This window comes from Ranitomeya imitator, chromosome 6 (assembly GCF_032444005.1).
Source record: "Ranitomeya imitator isolate aRanImi1 chromosome 6, aRanImi1.pri, whole genome shotgun sequence".
Lineage (NCBI taxonomy): Eukaryota > Metazoa > Chordata > Amphibia > Anura > Dendrobatidae > Ranitomeya > Ranitomeya imitator.
Window position 1 is genome coordinate 535,391,238 of NC_091287.1, and position 19,384 is coordinate 535,410,621.

Here is a 19,384-nt window from a genome sequence, read left to right on the forward strand (position 1 = left end):
CCTTCCAACAAGACAATGACCCTAAGCACACAGCTAAAATAGCAAAGAAGCGGCTTCAGGACAACTCTGTGACCATTCTTGACTGGCCCAGCCAGAGCCCTGACCTAAACCCAACTGAGCATCTCTGGAGAGACCTGAAAATGGCGTCCACCAACGTTCACCATCCAACCTGACGGAACCGGAGAGGATCTGCAAGGAAGAATGGCCGAGGATCCCCAAATCCAGGTGTGAAAAACTTGTTGCATCATTCCCAAGAAGACTCATGGCTGTGCTAGGTCAAACGGTCAAAGGGTGCTTCTCCTCAATACTGAGAAAAGGGGCTGAAGACTTATGACCATGTGATAATTCAGTTTTTCATTTTTAATAAATTTGCAACAATTTCTACATTTCTGTTTTTTCAGTCAAGATGGGGTGCAGAGTGCACATTAATGAGAAAAAAAATGAAGTTTTTTGAATTTACCAAATGGCTGCAATGAAACAAAGTGAAAAATTTAAAGGGGTCTGAATACTTTCCGTACCCACTGTATATATATATATATATATATATATATATATATATATATATATATCAAAAAGTAATATGAATCAAATAATCAGTACAAAGCCTTATTTTAGAAAAATGAAAGCCGACTTTTATTTTCTTAACAGCCATCCGTTTGACATAAACATGCATACGTAATTCTGTTACGCACACATCACATTATTTTATGTTAGTCATCAAAGATTAAACACACAACATACGTCCTTACAAAAATTAGTCAAAATGCAACCTAAAAACATTTTCTTTTTTTCTTTCCTCAAGGTCAAAAAAATCATTGTGCTGGGTACCAACATATTTTTTTTTTTTTACAACAGTTAATTTAAACACATTCGCTCTTTTTTTTTTTTATTCTTGGCTGCACATGGAGAAAAAAAAAAGCTGAAAATGAAAAAAAAAAATCCAGTTGTATGTTTACATATAATTTTTTTTTTTTTTTTTACAGCAGAAAAAGGCAGATCCGCCATGCAGTTTAAGCAATATTAAATATTAGTATATTTTCTGGGATGGGGGAGGGGAAATAAAATAAAGTTTAAAAATATTTAGTTCAAGTCACAAAATTTTCCCCACATTCAGGGGGGGGGAAAAAAAAAAAAAAAAAATCGAATGCGATGCATAAATAGCTGCCACTGAAACGGCCATTGTAAAACTGTTTACACCGCCTTCCCAGGCTTCAATCCCATTGATTTTGGCACAAAAAAATAAGACGACATCAGAGCTTACTTAAGAACAAGAACACAGTTTAAAAAAAAAAAAAAAAGTTAAAGAAAGGGAAAGTGATCGAGAACCGGAGCGAGGAAATAAAACAGTAGAGAGGGGAAGCCGGGCAGAAATAGTCATTGCAATCACTAAAATCCTGTAAAGTCTCAGTCATTGCAGAATACTGTCTTGTGTCCACAGCAGATATGACCCGACGGTACTGTTATTGCAGCATTGCCTTGATTTGCTTCGAGGTAGTCTCATCATTCAAATGTTTCGTTGTGTACCTGGGGAAAGCAGAGAGCGATCACTAGTTACATCCTGTATTATACCCCAGAGCTGCACTCACTATTCTGCTGGTGCAATCACTGTGTACATACATTACATTACTGATCCTGAGTTACATCCTGTATTATACCCCAGAGCTGCACTCACTATTCTGCTGGTGCAGTCACTGTGTACATACATTACATTACTGATCCTGAGTTACATCCTGTATTATACCCCAGAGCTGCACTCACTATTCTGCTGGTGGAGTCACTGTGTACACACATTACATTACTGATCCTGTACTGATCCTGTATTATACTCCAGAGCTGCACTCACTATTCTGCCGGTGCAGTCACTGTGTACATACATTACATTACTGATCCTGAGTTACATCCTGTATTATACCCCAGAGCTGCACTCACTATTCTGCTGGTGCAGTCACTGTGTACATACATTACATTACTGATTCTGAGTTACATCCTGTATTATACCCCAGAGCTGCACTCACTATTCTGCTGGTGGAGTCACTGTGTACACACATTACATTACTGATCCTGTACTGATCCTGTATTATACCCCAGAGCTGCACTCACTATTCTGCCGGTGCAGTCACTGTGTACATACATTACTGATCCTGAGTTACATCCTGTATTATACTCCAGAGCTGCACTCACTATTCTGCTGGTGCAGTCACTGTGTACATACATTACATTACTGATCCCGAGTGTCATCCTGTATTATACTCCAGAGCTGCACTCACTATTCTGCTGGTGCAGTCACTGTACATACATTACATTACTGATCCTGAGTTACATCCTGTATTATACTCCAGAGCTGCACTCACTATTCTGCTGGTGGAGTCACTGTGTACACACATTATATTACTGATCCTGTACTGATCCTGTATTATACTCCAGAGCTGCACTCACTATTCTGCCGGTGCAGTCACTGTGTACATACATTACATTACTGATCCTGAGTTACATCCTGTATTATACCCCAGAGCTGCACTCACTATTCTGCTGATGCAGTCACTGTGTACATACATTACATTACTGATCCTGAGTTACATCCTGTATTATACCCCAGAGCTGCACTCACTATTCTGCTGGTGCAGTCACTATGTACATACATTACATTACTGATCCTGAGTTACATCCTGTATTATACCCCAGAGCCGCACTCACTATTCTGCTGGTGCAGTCACTGTGTACATACATTACATTACTGATCCTGAGTTACATCCTGTATTATACCCCAGAGCTGTACTCACTATTCTGCTGGCGCAGTCACTGTGTACATACATTACATTACTGATTCTGAGTTACATCCTGTATTATACCCCAGAGCTGCACTCACTATGCTGCTGGTGCAGTCACTGTGTACATACATTACTGACCCTGAGTTACATCCTGTATTATACTCCAGAACTGCACTCACTATTCTGCTGGTGCAGTCACTATGTACATACATTACATTACTGATCCTGACTTACATCCTGTATTATACTCCAGAGCTGCACTCACTATTCTGCTGGTGCAGTCACTGTGTACATACATTACATTACTGATCCTGAGTTACCTCCTGTATTATACCCCAGAGCTGCACTCACTATTCTGCTGGTGCAGTCACTGTGTACATACATTACATTACTGATCCTGAGTTACATCCTGTATTATACTCCAGAGCTGCACTCACTATTCTGCTGGTGCAGTCACGGCGTACATACATTACATTACTGATCCTGAGTTACATCCTGTATTATGCTCCAGAGCTGCACTCACTATTCTGCTGGTGCAGTCACTGCGTACATACATTACATTACTGATCCTGAGTTACATGCTGTATTATACCCCAGAGCTGCACTCACTATTCTGCTGGTGCAGTCACTGCGTACATACATTACATTACTGATCCGGAGTTACATCCTGTATTATACCCCAGAGCTGCACTCACTATTCTGCTGGTGCAGTCACTGCGTACATACATTACATTACTGATTCTGAGTTACATCCTGTATTATACTCCAGAGCTGCACTCACTATTCTGCTGGTGCAGTCACTGTGTACGTACATTACATTACTGATCCAGAGTTACATCCTGTATTATACCCCAGAGCTGCACTCACTATTCTGCTGGTGCAGTCACTGTGTACATACATTACTGTTCCTGAGTTACATCCTGTATTATACTCCAGAGCTGCACTCACTATTCTGCTGGTGCAGTCACTGTGTACATACATTACATTACTGATGCTGAGTTACATCCTGTTTTATACCCCAGAGCTGCACTCACTATTCTGCTGGTGCAGTCACTGTGTACATACATTACATTACTAATCCTGAGTTACATCCTGTATTATACTCCAGAGCTGCACTCACTATTCTGCTGGTGCAGTCGCTGTGTACATACATTACTAATCCTGAGTTACATCCTGTATTATACTCCAAAGCTGCACTCACTATTCTGCTGGTGCAGTCACTGTGTACATACATTACATTACTGATCCTGAGTTACATCCTGTATTATACTCCAGAGCTGCACTCACTATTCTGCTGGTGCAGTCACTGTGTACATACATTACATTACTGATCCTGAGTTACATCCTGTATTATACTCCAGAGCTGCACTCACTATTCTGCTGGTGCAGTCACTGTGTACATACATTACATTACTGATCCTGAGTTACATCCTGTATTATACTCCAGAGCTGCACTCACTATTCTGCTGGTGCAGTCACTGTGTACATACATTACATTACTGATCCTGAGTTACATCCTGTATTATACTCCAGAGCTGCACTCACTATTCTGCTGGTGCAGTCACATTACCCACATAATAAGAGGCGGCTCTCCACCTCTATGCTTCCATTAATAGGGTCACCATTTCTCTAGGATAAAGCTTATCTGGCCACTAGATGGCGCTCAGGAGCAGACTGATATGGTTATACATTGCATATTAGCTCCCTCTAGTGGCAGCACAGAATGTTACTGCAGAGGATTATCTCGGCTCAGAAATCTCAGCTCAGGCGGCTGTAAATGATGAGGATCTGTTCGGGAAGGTTTCAGCACAGAATGTTGGTCCTTAATACGATATGATGATGAAAGAACAATATAAGAAATGGTTAACATTGGCTACACAGACCGGCAGTGACGATGCTGACAAGCTGTAAATAAGCTTTTGTACTCGGTCTGTGCTCTCCGCTATGGATCCACGCTCCATTACCTCTGAGCTCTTCACTAAGCAGATGCTTCACATCTAGAGCGGAGGTGGTGTTGGGAAAAAACAAATGAGACAGTCAGGAGACTGCGGCGCCTCCCACAGAGCGCTGGGAAATGAGACGGTCACAGGCGGCTGGCGCTATAACTCACAACTCGCCCTATGGAAATCAGTGACCAAATCCTGACTCCTTCATGGCGGGTGGGTCGCTGCTGGGAAGTCCGTACCTGAGAGCGTTTAGGAGACCTTCTACACTGTTGGGGGGCTGTTCTTTGAGGACTTTAATGCAGCCTTTCATCTGAAACCAGAAAATAACAGCGGGGTTAATACAGTACGGCCCTAGTACCCCAACGTCCGTTCATTGCCATAGATGCATAACGACCTGAAAGTAAATAAATCATAGCAAAACGAGTCTTCGGATGCCAAAACAGCGCCACCCCTGTCCGTGGCTGTGTCTGGTATTACAGCTCAGCCTCATTGACTTGCCTGCTATGTATTGTCACTGTTCTAAGGGTTAAAAAAAATCCTGGACAATCCTTTTAAATATGACCCTCCCCTTCCACAGTCCAGTCAATTAAAAGAGGGTGAGGTTACATTTTAAAGGTACATTCCCTATAAAGTGATGGTTATCAATACCCCATTATAAAAGGGGTGACATAAAACGCATGCTGTTTTCACCCATTTTGATTCATGGGTTTTGTTGGATAGAGCTTATAAATAGAAGCAGTTTTGCAATTTTCTGCTTAGTAAAATTTTGAGCCGTTCTCGAGATACTAACACTTTTCTTTTGTTTACAGCTTGTTGTCTTGGAAACCGACCACCGCTGCTAAACAGAATATGAGCAGTGCTTACAAGCACTTTTCTATTGAGCTTGTAAACGCTGTTTTGAAGATGGCCAGAATCGCTGGAGCGAGCCGCCAACTCCTAATCTCGGCCAGATTCAGCGCTGCGCTTGCACGCTAGACAGCAGCGATGGTCGGTCTCCTAGACAACGAACTGCAATCAAAAGAAAAAGTGTTAATAACTCAAGAACGCCTGAAAATTTTAAGCTGTAAATTGCAAAAGCGTTTGTTTTTCAAAGTCGTATCCAACAATATATCCATCTAAGATGATGTGAATCACCCTTTAAGGTCTTTCACCCCCTCATTAATCTAATCGCAGGTGATAATTGTGAGACTAATTTGCATATACAGTCAGAACCTAATAGTGAGAACGGTGCAGCACCAGGGCGAAACGTCTGCCAGCTTCTTATGAACTCTGGGGGCTTTCCAGGCTAGCCCACCCATGCTGCTCTGCATCTGTAGCCGTCCTTCCTGGGGATACACTGACACCTGTAATCTTTGCATCTTGAGGACAACTAGAAATATTTTGGGGACCTTCCTACTAAAGAGAAAGTTGTGACGCGATATGAGAGAGCCGTAGATAAGAAGTACGTGTCGCCCGTTTCGACCTCACTTTGCCAATGTCGGCCTCAGTATACACAGTGCCTGAGCGGAGGTCTATCCTTTCAATGGAATCGCACCACAATTATCTACACTAATGTCTCCACGTATTTGTTACACCATACTGATTTGGTGAAGGGAAAGGAATTGCATAAAAGCAAAAAAGGAATATTATTTATAAGGTATTTTAAGGGGAATTTGTCATTTTATTTTTTTTATGCAACTATCCATATAAAAATTGTAATATATTAGATTGGCCACTGGAGCAGACACAATTGTTAGAGATTTCCTGTTTTCATCTCATCAGCTTTGCTGTATAGACTGGGGCAGCAGGACCAGAGTAGTCTCCTTTGAGGTAGATTGGGGCAGCATCATCTCATTTGCTGTATAGACTGGGGCAGTAGGTGCAGTGTCATCTCATTTGCTGTATAGACAGGCAGTAGGAGCAGGGTCATCTCATTTGCTGCATAGACTAAGGAAGTAGGAGTAGGGTCATATCTACTGTATAGACTGAGGCAGTAGGAGCAGGGTCATCTCATTTGCTGCATAGACTAAGGAAGTAGGAGCAGGGTCATCTCATCTACTGTATAGACTGAGGCAGTAGGAGCAGGGTGATCTCATTTGCTGTATAGACTGGGGCAGTAGGAGCAGGGTCATCTCATTTGCTGTATAGACTGGGGCAGTAGGAGCAGGGTCATCTCATTTGCTGTATAGACTGGGATAGTAGGGGCAGGGTCATCTCATTTGCTGTATAGACTGGGATAGTAGGGGCAGGGTCATCTCATTTGCTGCATAAACTAAGAGTAGGAGCAGGGTCATCTCATCTACTGTATAGACTGAGGTAGTAGGAGCAGGGTCATCTCATTTGCTGTACAGACTAAAGAAGTAGGAGCAGGGTCATCTCATCTGCTGTATAGACTGAGGCAGTAGGAGCAGGGTCATCTCATTTGCTGTATAGACTAAGGAAGTAGGAGCAGGGTCATCTCATTTACTGTATAGACTAAGGAAGTAGGAGCAGGGTCATCTCTGCTGTATAGACTGAGGAAGTAGGAGCAGGGTCATCTCATCTGCTGTATAGACAAAGACATAGGAGTATGGTCATCTCATCTGCTGTATAGACTGAGCAGTAGGATCAGGGTCATATAATTTGCTGTATAGACTAAGGAAGTAGGAGCAAGGTCATCTCATCTACTGTAAAGACTGCGGCAGTAGGAGCAGGGTCATCTCATCTGCGGTATAGACTGAGGAAGTAGGAGCAGGGTCATCTCATCTACTGTATAGACTGAGGCAGAAGGAGCAGGGTCATCTAATTTGCTGTATAGATTGCGGCAGTAGGAGCAGGGTCATCTTATTTACTGCATACACTTTGATCAGATGACTCTGCTCCTACTGCCCTATCAAGGAGTAGGAGATTTATTCACATGTCTATTTTATGGATGGAGGTCTATATTAGGCAGGACTGTAGCACTATGCACATATGCCCCCCATTGAGGAAGCCAGTCAGGCGAAACGGGGGGGTAGCTGTGGCGCAGCTCTACCCAGGATATGTACTATTATATACTATATGTACATTTTCTTCCATGATGTTATGGACAGCAGACTGCAGTAAGGCACTTTGCACTTTACAAATAGGATATCTAAAGCACCTTAAGATTTCTCAGGGTTTCTAATGGGTGTGGTACCACGGAATCCAATGTATCAGTCTATTTGAGAATTATGCAGTATACTTACATATGTGACATATATAAGTATGTGGATAATGGTCTCTGCTGTTATAAACATATATAAATCTGATTGATTTTTTTCCGGCTTTTGTTATTGCTCCCGGTTGTATGTATTTAGAGAACTCCCCTGTTGTATGTCACTTGTTTTAAATTATTATTACAATTATGCTTTTAATGAAATAACATCGCCTATGCCTTTTTTTGTCCCTGATGGACACATAAGGGATTTTTTTCTAATATGAGTATTTTGAGGTGTGCAAAAAACTTTGGACATTTGATAAAATTGCAGCACTATAAAGCTTTGTATGCTGCTCCCCGTCACTCCCTGATCTCTGGGTGAAGAGTCTATATCCCATCACTCTTGACACAGTAATAATTAAAGAGGATTATCGGGCCATTCATTTCAGCAGCCATAATGCAGATACCCTATTCCGCATTTTCCAAATAGACAATACAGGAAAGTTTAGTCCCGGATATGGCCATCTCAGAAAATAATTAAAAAAAAATTATATATATATTTTTTTATTTATTTTCCCTACCATTTTTTATTTCAATATACAGTCATGGCCAGAAGTGTTGGCACACTTAACATTGTTCCAGAAAATGAAGTATTTCTCTCAGAAAATGTAATTACACACTTTAGTATACACATTTATTTCCTTTGTGTTTGAGAAAAATAAAGGCAAATTGGACATAAATTCACACAAAACCCTCAAAATTGCGAGTAAACAACTTTGTTTCAAGCATGTGATGCTTGTTCAAACTCTCCTGTGGCAAGTAACAGGTGTGGACAATATGTAAATAACACCTGAAACTGGATAAAAAGGGAGAAGTTGACTCAATCTTTGCATTGTGTATCTGCCACACTAAGCATGGAGAACAGAAAGAGGAGAAGAGAACGGTCTGAGTACTTGAGAACCAAAATTGTTGAACAATACTAACAATCTCGACGTTACAAGTCCATCTCCAGAGATCTTGATGTTTCTTTGTGCTCAACAAAATAAATAAGTTAACAACCCATAGTACTGTAGCTAATCTTCCTGGACGTGGATGGCAAAAAAAAAATAAAAACATTGATGAAAGCTTGCAATGCAGGATAGTACGGATGGTGGATAAGCAGCCCCAATCAAGTTCCACAGAAATTCAAGCTCTTCTGCAGATGCATCAGAGTCAGCGTGATCTACCCATTGACATGTGAATAAAATTAAATGCTGTCAGGAAACCCAGGAGGACCCCACTGCTGATACAGAGACAAACTACACTGCAGTTTGCCAAAATGTACGTAAGCCAGAATCCTTCTGGGAAAGCGTCTTTGGACAGATGAGACCAAGATCGAGCTTTTGGGGAAAGCACATCATTCTAATGTTTACCGAAAACGCAATGAGGCCTATAAGGGAAAAAATACAGTACCTACAGTCAAATATGGTGGAAGTCCAGAGATATTTTGAGGCTGCTTTGCTGCCTCTGGCCCTGGGAGCCTTGACTGTGTGCAAAGCACCATCAAATATGAGAGACCTGGAGCAGTTTCCGAAACAAGAGTGGTCACAAATTCCAGTTGAGGGGTGTAAGCAGCTTGTTGATGGTTATAGGAAGCGATTGATTGCAGTTATTTATTCCAAAGAGTGCGCAACCAAATATTAAATTGAGGGTGCCAACAATTTTATCCGGCCAATTTTTAGGGTTTCGTGTGAAATTATGTCCAATTTGCCTTTTTTCTGTTTTTTTTTTTATCGTGCTGTTACTGTATATTAACACACAAAGGAAATAAACAAGTGTATAACAAAACATGTGCAATTGCAATAGTTTTCTGGGAAGGAAAATAGGGATTTTTGTGTGTACTCACCGTAAAATCCTTTTCTCCGAGCCACTCATTGGGGGACACAGGACCATGGGTTATGCTGCTGTCACTAGGAGGCTGACACTAAGCTGAGACAAAAAAAGGTTAGCTCCTCCCCTGCAGTATACACCCTCGTACTGGCTTCCAGATACCCAGTTTAGTGCAAAAGCAGTAGGATATTAACAATATAACAAGTAACATTAGAATATAACATGTCAAACAAACAGTCAAGATCAAAAAACAAGGTCACGAGCCGAAAGGCTACCAGGGTGGGTGCTGTGTCCCCCAATGAGTGGCTCGGAGAAAAGGATTTTACGGTGAGTACACACAAAAATCCCTATTTCTCCTTCGCCTCATTGGGGGACACAGGACCATGGGACGTCCCAAAGCAGTCCCTGGGAGGGAAACAATACAACCAAATAACTCCGTGTACCATCTGACTACAAATGCGCAACGGCCGCCTGCAGGATACGCCTGCCAAGGGCCGCGTCCGCAGAGGAGTGAATGTGAACATTGTAATGCTTTGTGAAAGTATGCAGGCTGGACCACGTTGCGGCCTTGCAAACCTGCTCCGCTGTTGCCTGGTGCCGGATGGCCCAGGAAGCACCCATCGACCGAGTGGAGTGAGCTCTAATCCCCGCCGGGATAGGACTGCCCCTGACCCGATAGGATTCCTGGATAGCAGATCGGATCCATCTGGCTATCGTGGATTTAGACGCAGCCAAACCCTTTCTGTGACCTTCCGGGAGCACGAAAAGGGAGTCCGATTTTCTGAAATGAGCCGTTCTGGAAATGTACCTCCTGAGGGCCCTTACCACGTCCAGGGTATGGAGGGCCTTCTCGACCCTATGTTTGGGCTGCGGGCAAAAGGAGGGAAGAATGATGTCCTCATTGAGGTGGAAAGATGAGACCACCTTCGGGAGAAATGCCGGAGAAGGACGTAGGACTACCTTGTCCTGATGAAAGGCAAGGAAAGGAGCCCGGCAGGATAAAGCGGCGAGCTCTGAAACCCTTCTGATGGACGTCACCGCTACCAGGAAGGAAACCTTCCAAGAGAGGACAGAGAGCGGAACGTCTTGAAGGGGTTCGAACGGAGGTTCCTGAAGAACCCCGAGGACCAAGTTGAGATCCCAGGTCTCTAGCGGCATCCTGTAGGGAGGAACCACATGGGAGACTCCCTGGATGAAAGTCCTGACTTGAAGGTTGGTGGCGATCCTACGCTGGAAAAGCACGGATAACGCTGAGATCTGACCTTTGAGGGAACTCAGGGCCAAACCGGAGTCCAGACCCGACTGAAGGAAATTCAAGATGCAAGGGATAGAGAAAACGAGCGGAGGGTGACCCCGGAGCCTGCACCATGAGAAGAAGGTTTTCCATACGCGGTGGTAAATGGAGGCGGAAGACGCCTTGCGAGCACTTAACATGGTGGGGATGACCTGCTGAGAGAAACCGGCACGAGTTAGAATCCAGGTTTCAACAGCCACGCCGTTAAACGTAGGGCCCCTGAGCTCTGATGGTAGATCGGTCCTTGGCGAAGCAGGTCTGGGCGGTCTGGCAACCGCAAGGGAACGTCGGCTACGAGCTGAACGAGCTCCGCGTACCAAGCGCGACGAGGCCAGTCTGGGGCGACCAGGATGACTGGAACTCCCTCCGTCTTGATCTTTCGGATCACCTTCGGCAGTAAGGGAAGGGGAGGGAAGACATATGGGAGCTGAAATTGATGCCACGGAGAGATCAGCGCATCCACTCCAATGGCCTGGGGATCCCGAGATCGAGCAATTAAGTTGTGGACTTTGGCGTTCAATCTGGACGCCATCAGATCCACGTCCGGGGTCCCCCAGCGAAGACAGATCTGGTGAAAAACCTCTGGGTGGAGTTCCCACTCCCCCGAAACAAGGCCCTGGCGGCTCAAGAAGTCCGCCGCCCAGTTCTCGACTCCCGGAATGTGCACCGCAGAGATGATGGAATGGTTGGTTTCGGCCCAACGAAGGATGAGGGAGACTTCCTGCATCGCCGCCCTGCTGCGGGTACCCCCCTGGTGGTTGATGTAAGCCACCGCCGTGACGTTGTCCGATTGGACACGTACTGGGTGACCCGCGAGCAGGGCGTGAAAGCGACTCAGAGCAAGTCTGATAGCACGAATCTCCAGGATGTTGATGGGGAGTTTGGATTCCCGAACTGTCCAGCGGCCCTGGGCAGAGTGGTGGAGGAACACCGCCCCCCAGCCAAGAAGACTGGCGTCGGTAGTTACCACTAACCAGCGGATCGGGAGGAAGGACTTCCCCTGGAGAAGAGATGGGCCCAGGGTCCACCATACGAGAGATTGTCTGACCCGCGGGGACAGGGGACAAGGGCGGTCGAGAGATGAGATACTCCTGTCCCAGCTGTCCAGCAAAGCCTGTTGCAAGGGACGGAGATGGAGTTGAGCAAAAGAAACTGCTTCGATTGTGGCAACCATCTTTCCCAGAATCTTCATGGCGAACCGAATGGTTCGCGGGCGGGGATGACAGAGCGTTCGGGCTCCCTTCTGAAGTGCTAGGGCCTTGGACCGAGGAAGCAAGACCAGTCCCCTTGAAGTGTCCAGGATCATTCCCAGAAAGGAGATCCGACGGGCCGGAACGGGAGCGGATTTGTCCCAGTTGATCAACCAACCTAGGCGCGAAAGAGAATCCAGGGTAATGTGGACGCTTAACTCGCAGGCTTGAAAAGACGGGCCCTTTATGAGGAGATCGTCTAAGTAAGGTAACACGACGACTCCTCGAGAATGAAGAATGGCCATGACAGCCGCCATGACCTTGGTAAATACCCTGGGCGCAGTGGCGAGACCGAAGGGTAAGGCCGTGAACTGGAAGTGGTCCTCCCGAATGGCAAAGCGGAGGAACCTTTGATGAGGCGGGAAAATCGGGATGTGAAGATAGGCATCCTTGATGTCTATCGAGGCCAGAAATTCCCCTCTTTCCATCGAAGAGATGACCGATCTGAGCGATTCCATCCTGAAATGCCGGACTCTTACGCACTTGTTCAGGAGCTTCAGATCCAAAATGGGCCGCACTTTTCCGTCCTTCTTTGGCACGACGAAGAGGTTTGAGTAGAAACCTTTGAACCTCTCGTGTTCCGGGACCGGGACAATGACCCCGCTCTGGCGGAGGGTGTGAATGGCGCAAAGAAGGGCGCGAGACTGAGCTGCCGAGCTGGGAAGACGAGAGGGGAAAAACCGAGTTGGGGGAGGAGAGGAGAACTCTATCTTGTAGCCTGACGATACCAGATCCCTGACCCATTCGTCGTGCACGACGGAGAGCCAGGCTTGCTGAAAAAGGAGCAGGCGTCCGCCTACTCTGAAGGTATCGACTGGCGTCGTTCCCGAGTCATTGAGACGGGAATCTGGGAGGTCTGGACCCTCGGGATCTGGGTTGTCTCGGTTTCCCGCGCCAGGAAGGAATAGGCCTGAAGGAGGGACGAGCGTCTCTGTCTGTGCGAGCGGCTCGGTCCGATCTTGGAAGACCGGTAGGATTGGACCAGGCTGGGCTGGTACGAAAGGGCCGAAAGCGAAAGTAAGGCTGGCGTTGGAAGGCCGCCTTGGGCCTCTGTTGGGGAAGGAACTTGCTCTTTCCCCCTGTGGCGTCGGAAATAAGCTGGTCAAGCTTTTCGCCGAAAAGACGCCCGCTTTGAAAAGGGAGGGAGATCAGAGATTTCTTAGAGGAGGAATCTGCGCGCCAATCTCTGAGCCAAAGAGCCCTTCTGATAGCGATGGCGTTGGAAGCCGCGGAAGCTGCGCAATTCGCCGCGTCGAGGGATGCGAACATCACATAATCGCTAGCCATGGCTAACTGCTTGGCTTGGTCTGCCATATCAGACGGGAGGTCCTGTTCGTTAATGGATTTCGCTAGAGCATCCGCCCAGGAAACCATAGCCTTGGACACCCAAGCCGCTGCGAAGGAGGGGGACAGGGAAGAGCCAGAGGCTTCATACACCGAACGAGCTAGCGAGTCTATCTGGCGTTCGGTGGGGCTCTTAATTGACGCGCCTTCCGGAACTGAGAGAAGCGTTTTAGAAGCTAGGCGCGAGACCGGCGGATCTACTAAGGGAGGATCCGTCCAGTCTTTCACGAGATCCGCTGAGAAGGGGTACTTTGATAGCAGATTCTTCTTACCCGTAAACCGCTTATCTGGATGCTCCCTGTGACGCCTGACTATATCCAGAAAGGCTGGATGAGAGGCAAAGGATTTGTGGGAACGTTTGGATCTGGTAAAAGAGACCGCGTGTTCCGGAGCGGAATTAGCGTCATCCTCCACTTTAAGAGCGTGATTGACTGCTACAATGAGGGAGTCGACCGTAGCTCTGAACTCCGGAGCCTCCGGGTCCAATGATACCTCGGACTCATGTTCAGAGTCGGGAACGCTGTGAGCCCCCAAAGAGGGTGAGCGAGAGGGGGAGCTGCCAGATTCTGAACGGTGAGGAGAGCGTTCAGGAGAGGTAGGGCGGATCCGCTTTCGGGATGACCGAGCCTCTTTATGGAGAGAGCGGCCCCTGCTGACCGACGATTCCCCTGCTATGGAGGGATCTCTTAACGCCTGTAACGGGTTGCCTCGTTCCCCGGGAGGATTTTGAATGGATTTGATGGCGTTGGCTAAAAAATCCACGGATTGAGAGAGAGAAGCGACCCACGGGGGGGGGACTAGGTACGCCAGAGTCGGAGGCGGTGGAGGGCTCCTGGGCACATGGGGCATCGCAGGCAGAACAGAGAGGGGAACTTTGAGGCCTAGGAAGAGGGGCCTGACAGGTGGTACACGCAGAAAAAAAGGTCGTATGCACCTTAGAGGATTTTTTAGATCTAGTCTGCGACATGACTCTAATGCACAAAAACCACAGGGGCTATAATCTGGCCTGGGAAGCAGAGGGCGGCGCTGCAGAGGAGAAGCTGACGATGTCTCCTTACCCCGGTCCTGTGTCCCGCTGTCCAGGAGAGCCGAGCTGTGAATCCAGAGAACTGAGCTGCCGAGCTAGAGCTGCACGTGGGCGCTGTGCCTCCGTGATGCGGCAGAGCTGGAGCTGCGGCGTGTATGTGTGGACCAAGATGGCCGCCGAGATCAGAGGAGAGATCTCGGCGGCTGCGAGAAGCGCCAGGGACCGGGGGGCGGCGCCGCCGATGACGCGCAGGAGTGGGCGGAGCCTATCGGCAGCGACCAGCGGCCAGGCCGAAGCCGGGGGCTAAATTTGCGGCCCCGGGCCGGCGCGCGGCCGCAAAAGGCCGACGTCTCGGCCCACCATACTGCGCTGCAGCCCGCCAATGTGCCAGATGAGGAGGAGCCCTCCGACCGCTGTGACCCCCCCATCCCCCACGGAACACTTACCCTATGGAGGTGAGAGGAACCTTAGGATGGCTGGGACGGTGCAGGGAATGGGAAGCCTCAATCCACCAGCCCCTGAGAGAGAGGGGGGTGGAGAGGAACCTTCCACCACCTGAGTCACACAGAACATTGGTGATGCAGTGTGGTCTGCACGGACGCCACGGGGATAGGGCCACTGTACAGCCGAGGGTAGAACCTGGTGGACAGGGCATATGTCCGGCATAAAAAAGGCCTGGCTGCAGAGGAGGATACTGGAGGAAAACCCAGTGCTCGTCTGTATAAAAAAGGGGAGATCGGGGCCCTATTAGGGGAGAAACCGTCGCCCAAAAAATGTCAGCTCAGGCAGTGGCTCCCACGTCGCAGGAGAGGATACGGAGAGGTAAAACTCCCGTGCTCGCCTGTTGTTGGTTCGGGGGAGATCGGACCTAGAAAGGACCCGTCGCCCCCTTCGTCCGGAATAGATTAAAAGGAAAAAATTCGTGAAAATAAAAATCAGTGTGCCTCCTACGGACACTAAGCTTAAACTGGGTATCTGGAAGCCAGTACGAGGGTGTATACTGCAGGGGAGGAGCTAACCTTTTTTTGTCTCAGCTTAGTGTCAGCCTCCTAGTGACAGCAGCATAACCCATGGTCCTGTGTCCCCCAATGAGGCGAAGGAGAAAATAATTTTCTGGAACAATTTCAAGGAGGCCAACACTTTCGGCCATGACTGTATGTATGTATTATATACACACACATTATATACAGATACATAATATAGATAGATATAAATATATAGATATATAGAAACATTTAAAAAACTAAAACGGTATTATTAAAAAAAGTAAGAACGTGTAGTATAAGAACCTGACCTCACCAATGTATTGTGTGAATAAATAAGACACGTTCCCTTTACACAGGGTGTGAGTTGGTGTTCAGGGTGATAAGTTCAGGGCCGACTGACGTGATAATGGAGGTTGTGATTAAAAATTTTTTTTTTTTTCCAGAGCAGCTTGAACATTTAAAAAAAAAAATAAAATAAAAATTTGCTGTCCTGGCTTTCCTATCATCAAACCGTCAATTTCAGATGAGCATTTCCTAAAAGTGTTTAGTAGCCGCGGTCACGGAGGGGGTGACCCTGAGCCGGCGGTCGGTGTGCCCGCCAGAGCGCCAGCTTAGTCTGTCATTTTTGATCAGGTCTCTTGACACCAGCGCGTCTTTGAGAACTTTCCTGCTGACTCTGTGTTGTGCTAATGGATACAGCGCGCGGACCTGCGGTGCTAATGCACTTCCTGATCCTGGCGAGGACGCGCCGCTCTTTAATATTCAAAGAGAACAAACATACATCAATCTTTGACATTTTGGCGAAGGCTCCCACGGGATGCACGTGGTCGTACAGGATGATGACTCCCACCATCACTCTCAGACAGAAGGACACGGTCTCTTCATTTGTAAACCGACTCCTGTATTCTCTGCAATGAGTAAGAGACGCAACCAGATAATTACTGTACAATCAAAATAAATACCGTATATCGACACATTCACATCTCTCAAAGTGAATCTCCATGTCATTTTTTAAAATATTTTTTCAGAACGGTTATAGCTTCATTTTTTTCTCATACAGACGCATTTAAAGGGAACCTGTCACCAAGTCAAAAGTGGCCGATTTTTGCGCTTATTTTATTTCCGCTGCTCCCGTTGAGTATTCCGCTTTTTGTTTTTTTTAAATCCGCCATACGGTTCCAGAGATATGGGTCTTTTACTCATTCAGTGCTGATTTTACGGCCCCTTACCAGGGGGTGTGTCTGACAAAATTCTACAGGGGCGTGTCTTTAGGCTGATCTGCATAATGACCGTGTGAGCTCCGCCCCCCTCCTAAAGACCATAAGCACTAGCGCTAACTAAAAAGGCCCATATCTCTGGATCCGTGAGAAGAATTTTAAAAAAACAAAAAATGTTAAACTCAGGGGAACAATGGGAATAAAGAGTTAATTAGTCGTCACTTCTGACCTGGTGACAGGTCTGCTTTAAATAATAAAAAAGGATTTTCCTGCTGTCACCACAATTGAGAATCTTAGGAGCTTACTGTATAGTCACTTTAAAGGAGCTGTCCACCTTTGGTAACCTTATTTTTTTTTTTGTTCAATGTATATATTTGGGGCTAAAATTCAAAAAAACAGCGAAATTGCAAAAAAAAAAGGTAAATTTCACAATTTTTTATTAATTTGTTTACCATGTTCACCAAATGCTAAAACTAACCTGCCATTATGATTCTCCAGCTCATTACGAGTTCGTAGATACCAAACATGTCTAGGATCGTTATTATTTAAGCGGTAAAAAAAAAGAAAAAAGTTTGTATAAATTTTTTTTTTTTAAAAAAGCGTCATTTTCCGAGACCCGTAGGTTGATCTGGGGTTGGGTGTGGTCTTATTTTTTACGCGCCGAGCTGACGATTTTATCAATACCATTTTGGAGTAGATATGATCATTTGATCGCCCATTATTGCATTTTATTGTAATGCTGTGGCGACCAAAAAAATCTAACATAATTCCAGGGTTTTTATTTTTTTTTCCCCTTACGCCATTTACTGATTGGATTGGTTCTTTTTATATCTTGATAGATCGGGCGTCTCTGAACGCAGCGATACCAATTACACGTAATTTTTAAAAAAAAATATTGCTTTATTTTGAATGGGGCAAAACGGAGGTGATTACAACTTTTATATTTTTTTTATAACTTTTAAAACATTTTTTTTTACACTTTTTAATTGCTTCAATAAAGTTGTGATCATCCAATCACCTCTGCTACAGACCTCGGTCACTGGGTGGCGCTCATAGCAGAGCGGCAATGACAACCACATGGGTCTCCTGCAGACCCTGGGTTGTCATGCCAACTCAACGGTACCCCCCAAATAATGTGACAGGGGCGCGGATGGGCGGGGTTAGTGACACACTTTCAGCACGGCCATGTTAAATGTCAATGTCAGACATTGACAGTGCCATTTACCATGTTAACAGTTGTGGGTGGATCATGAATCCACCCGCGGCTGTTAGGGGCACATGTCAGCTGATGAAATGAATTGTCTTGTGCAGGAAAACATGTGGCCTCAGCACCAGAGTCCACATGGATGCAGTGACATGACCGATGACGTATGTATACGTCATAGGTCCTGAAGAGGTTAATTAACTAATAGTACATATAATACAGTAGAAAAAAAAACACTAAAGAAAAATTTAATAATATAAAGAACTTACGGAGTTTCCAGCATTACCCGACACACACTGGCCATGGTGCTTAGACAATCAGTGGTATTTTCTATAGGTAGGTTCTTGTTCTATGAAGGGGGAGGAAAAGCCGAAAATCCAATGCAAGAGAAAAAAAATAATTAAACTGATGCAAAAAAATGTAAACATATAAAATGTGATCATAAGAAATTATCTCGCCATGTTGATGTCCCATTAGGGCAACCTTATAGGTGTTTTAAGGGGAGAATGGGTTCTCCTGACATTTGATCGTTTAATTTCCTGCTTTTTGCTCAAATCCAATTTAACATTTTTTTTTAAAGAAGCTATACATAGTTATACTTATTTTTAACTTAAGTTTACATAAAATTTTTCAAGGGTTTTTGTATGTAGTAATTTTTATTATCCTTGACCTAACCCTAAACCTAACCCTAGTCCTAAGTCCAAAATCTTACCTTAACCCTAACCATAACCCGAAATCTAACCTTAACCCTATGACTAGACCTAACCGTAGCCCTAACCCACGCTCTAACCCACGCTCTAACCCACGCTCTAACCCAAGCCCTAACCCAAGCCCTAACCCAAGCCATAACCCAAGCCATAACCCACGCTCTAACCCACGCTCTAACCCACGCCCTAACCCACGCCCTAACCCAAGCCCTAACCCAAGCCATAACCCAAGCCATAACCCAAACCCCAACTCAAGCCCTAACCCACGCTCTAACCCAAGCCTTAACCCAATCCATAACCCAAACCCCAACCCTAACCCAAGTCCTAACCCACGCTCTAACCCAAGCCTTAACCCAATCCATAACCCAAGCCTAAACCCAAGCCCTAGGCCAAGCAATAACCCTTACAACTGGCGAGCGCCAAAAAGGTTGTTCTCTCCAGTCAAAAATTTGAGTAACATTTCTTACGCAAATTACACCACATCCTTCGATGATTGAGTTGTCACGCGCCACACTGCCACCAACTACGCCCACTTTGGCAGAACTGGCATACAAACGAAAAAAGTTGCAAAAATATTGCGCAACTTCATGTTGCTCAAAAATATTGCACCATATGAAGGCGTTTTATAACAGTATT

At 45.8% G+C, this 19,384-nt stretch overlaps 1 protein-coding gene across 25 annotated transcripts in view; it reads right to left on the reverse strand.

Annotated features, from left to right (window-relative positions):
- Positions 1 to 606: 606 nt before the first annotated feature.
- CYRIB (CYFIP related Rac1 interactor B) overlaps positions 607 to 19,384 on the reverse strand; it is a 223,457-nt gene continuing 204,679 nt past the window's right edge. For 13 of the 25 annotated variants that reach the window (XM_069731908.1, XM_069731916.1, XM_069731919.1 and 10 more), the window contains 4 exons: positions 18,311 to 18,390; positions 16,402 to 16,528; positions 4,954 to 5,024; positions 958 to 1,524 (listed from right to left, as the gene is read on the reverse strand). In XM_069731908.1, coding sequence (XP_069588009.1) covers positions 1,461 to 1,524; positions 4,954 to 5,024; positions 16,402 to 16,528; positions 18,311 to 18,390 — 342 coding nt within the window. In that variant the 3' untranslated portion in view covers positions 958 to 1,460. Of the gene's footprint in view, positions 1,525 to 4,953; positions 5,025 to 16,401; positions 16,529 to 18,310; positions 18,391 to 19,384 lie in introns of all 25 variants that reach the window. The other 12 variants (XM_069731904.1, XM_069731911.1, XM_069731905.1 and 9 more) reach the window with 1 other exon arrangement.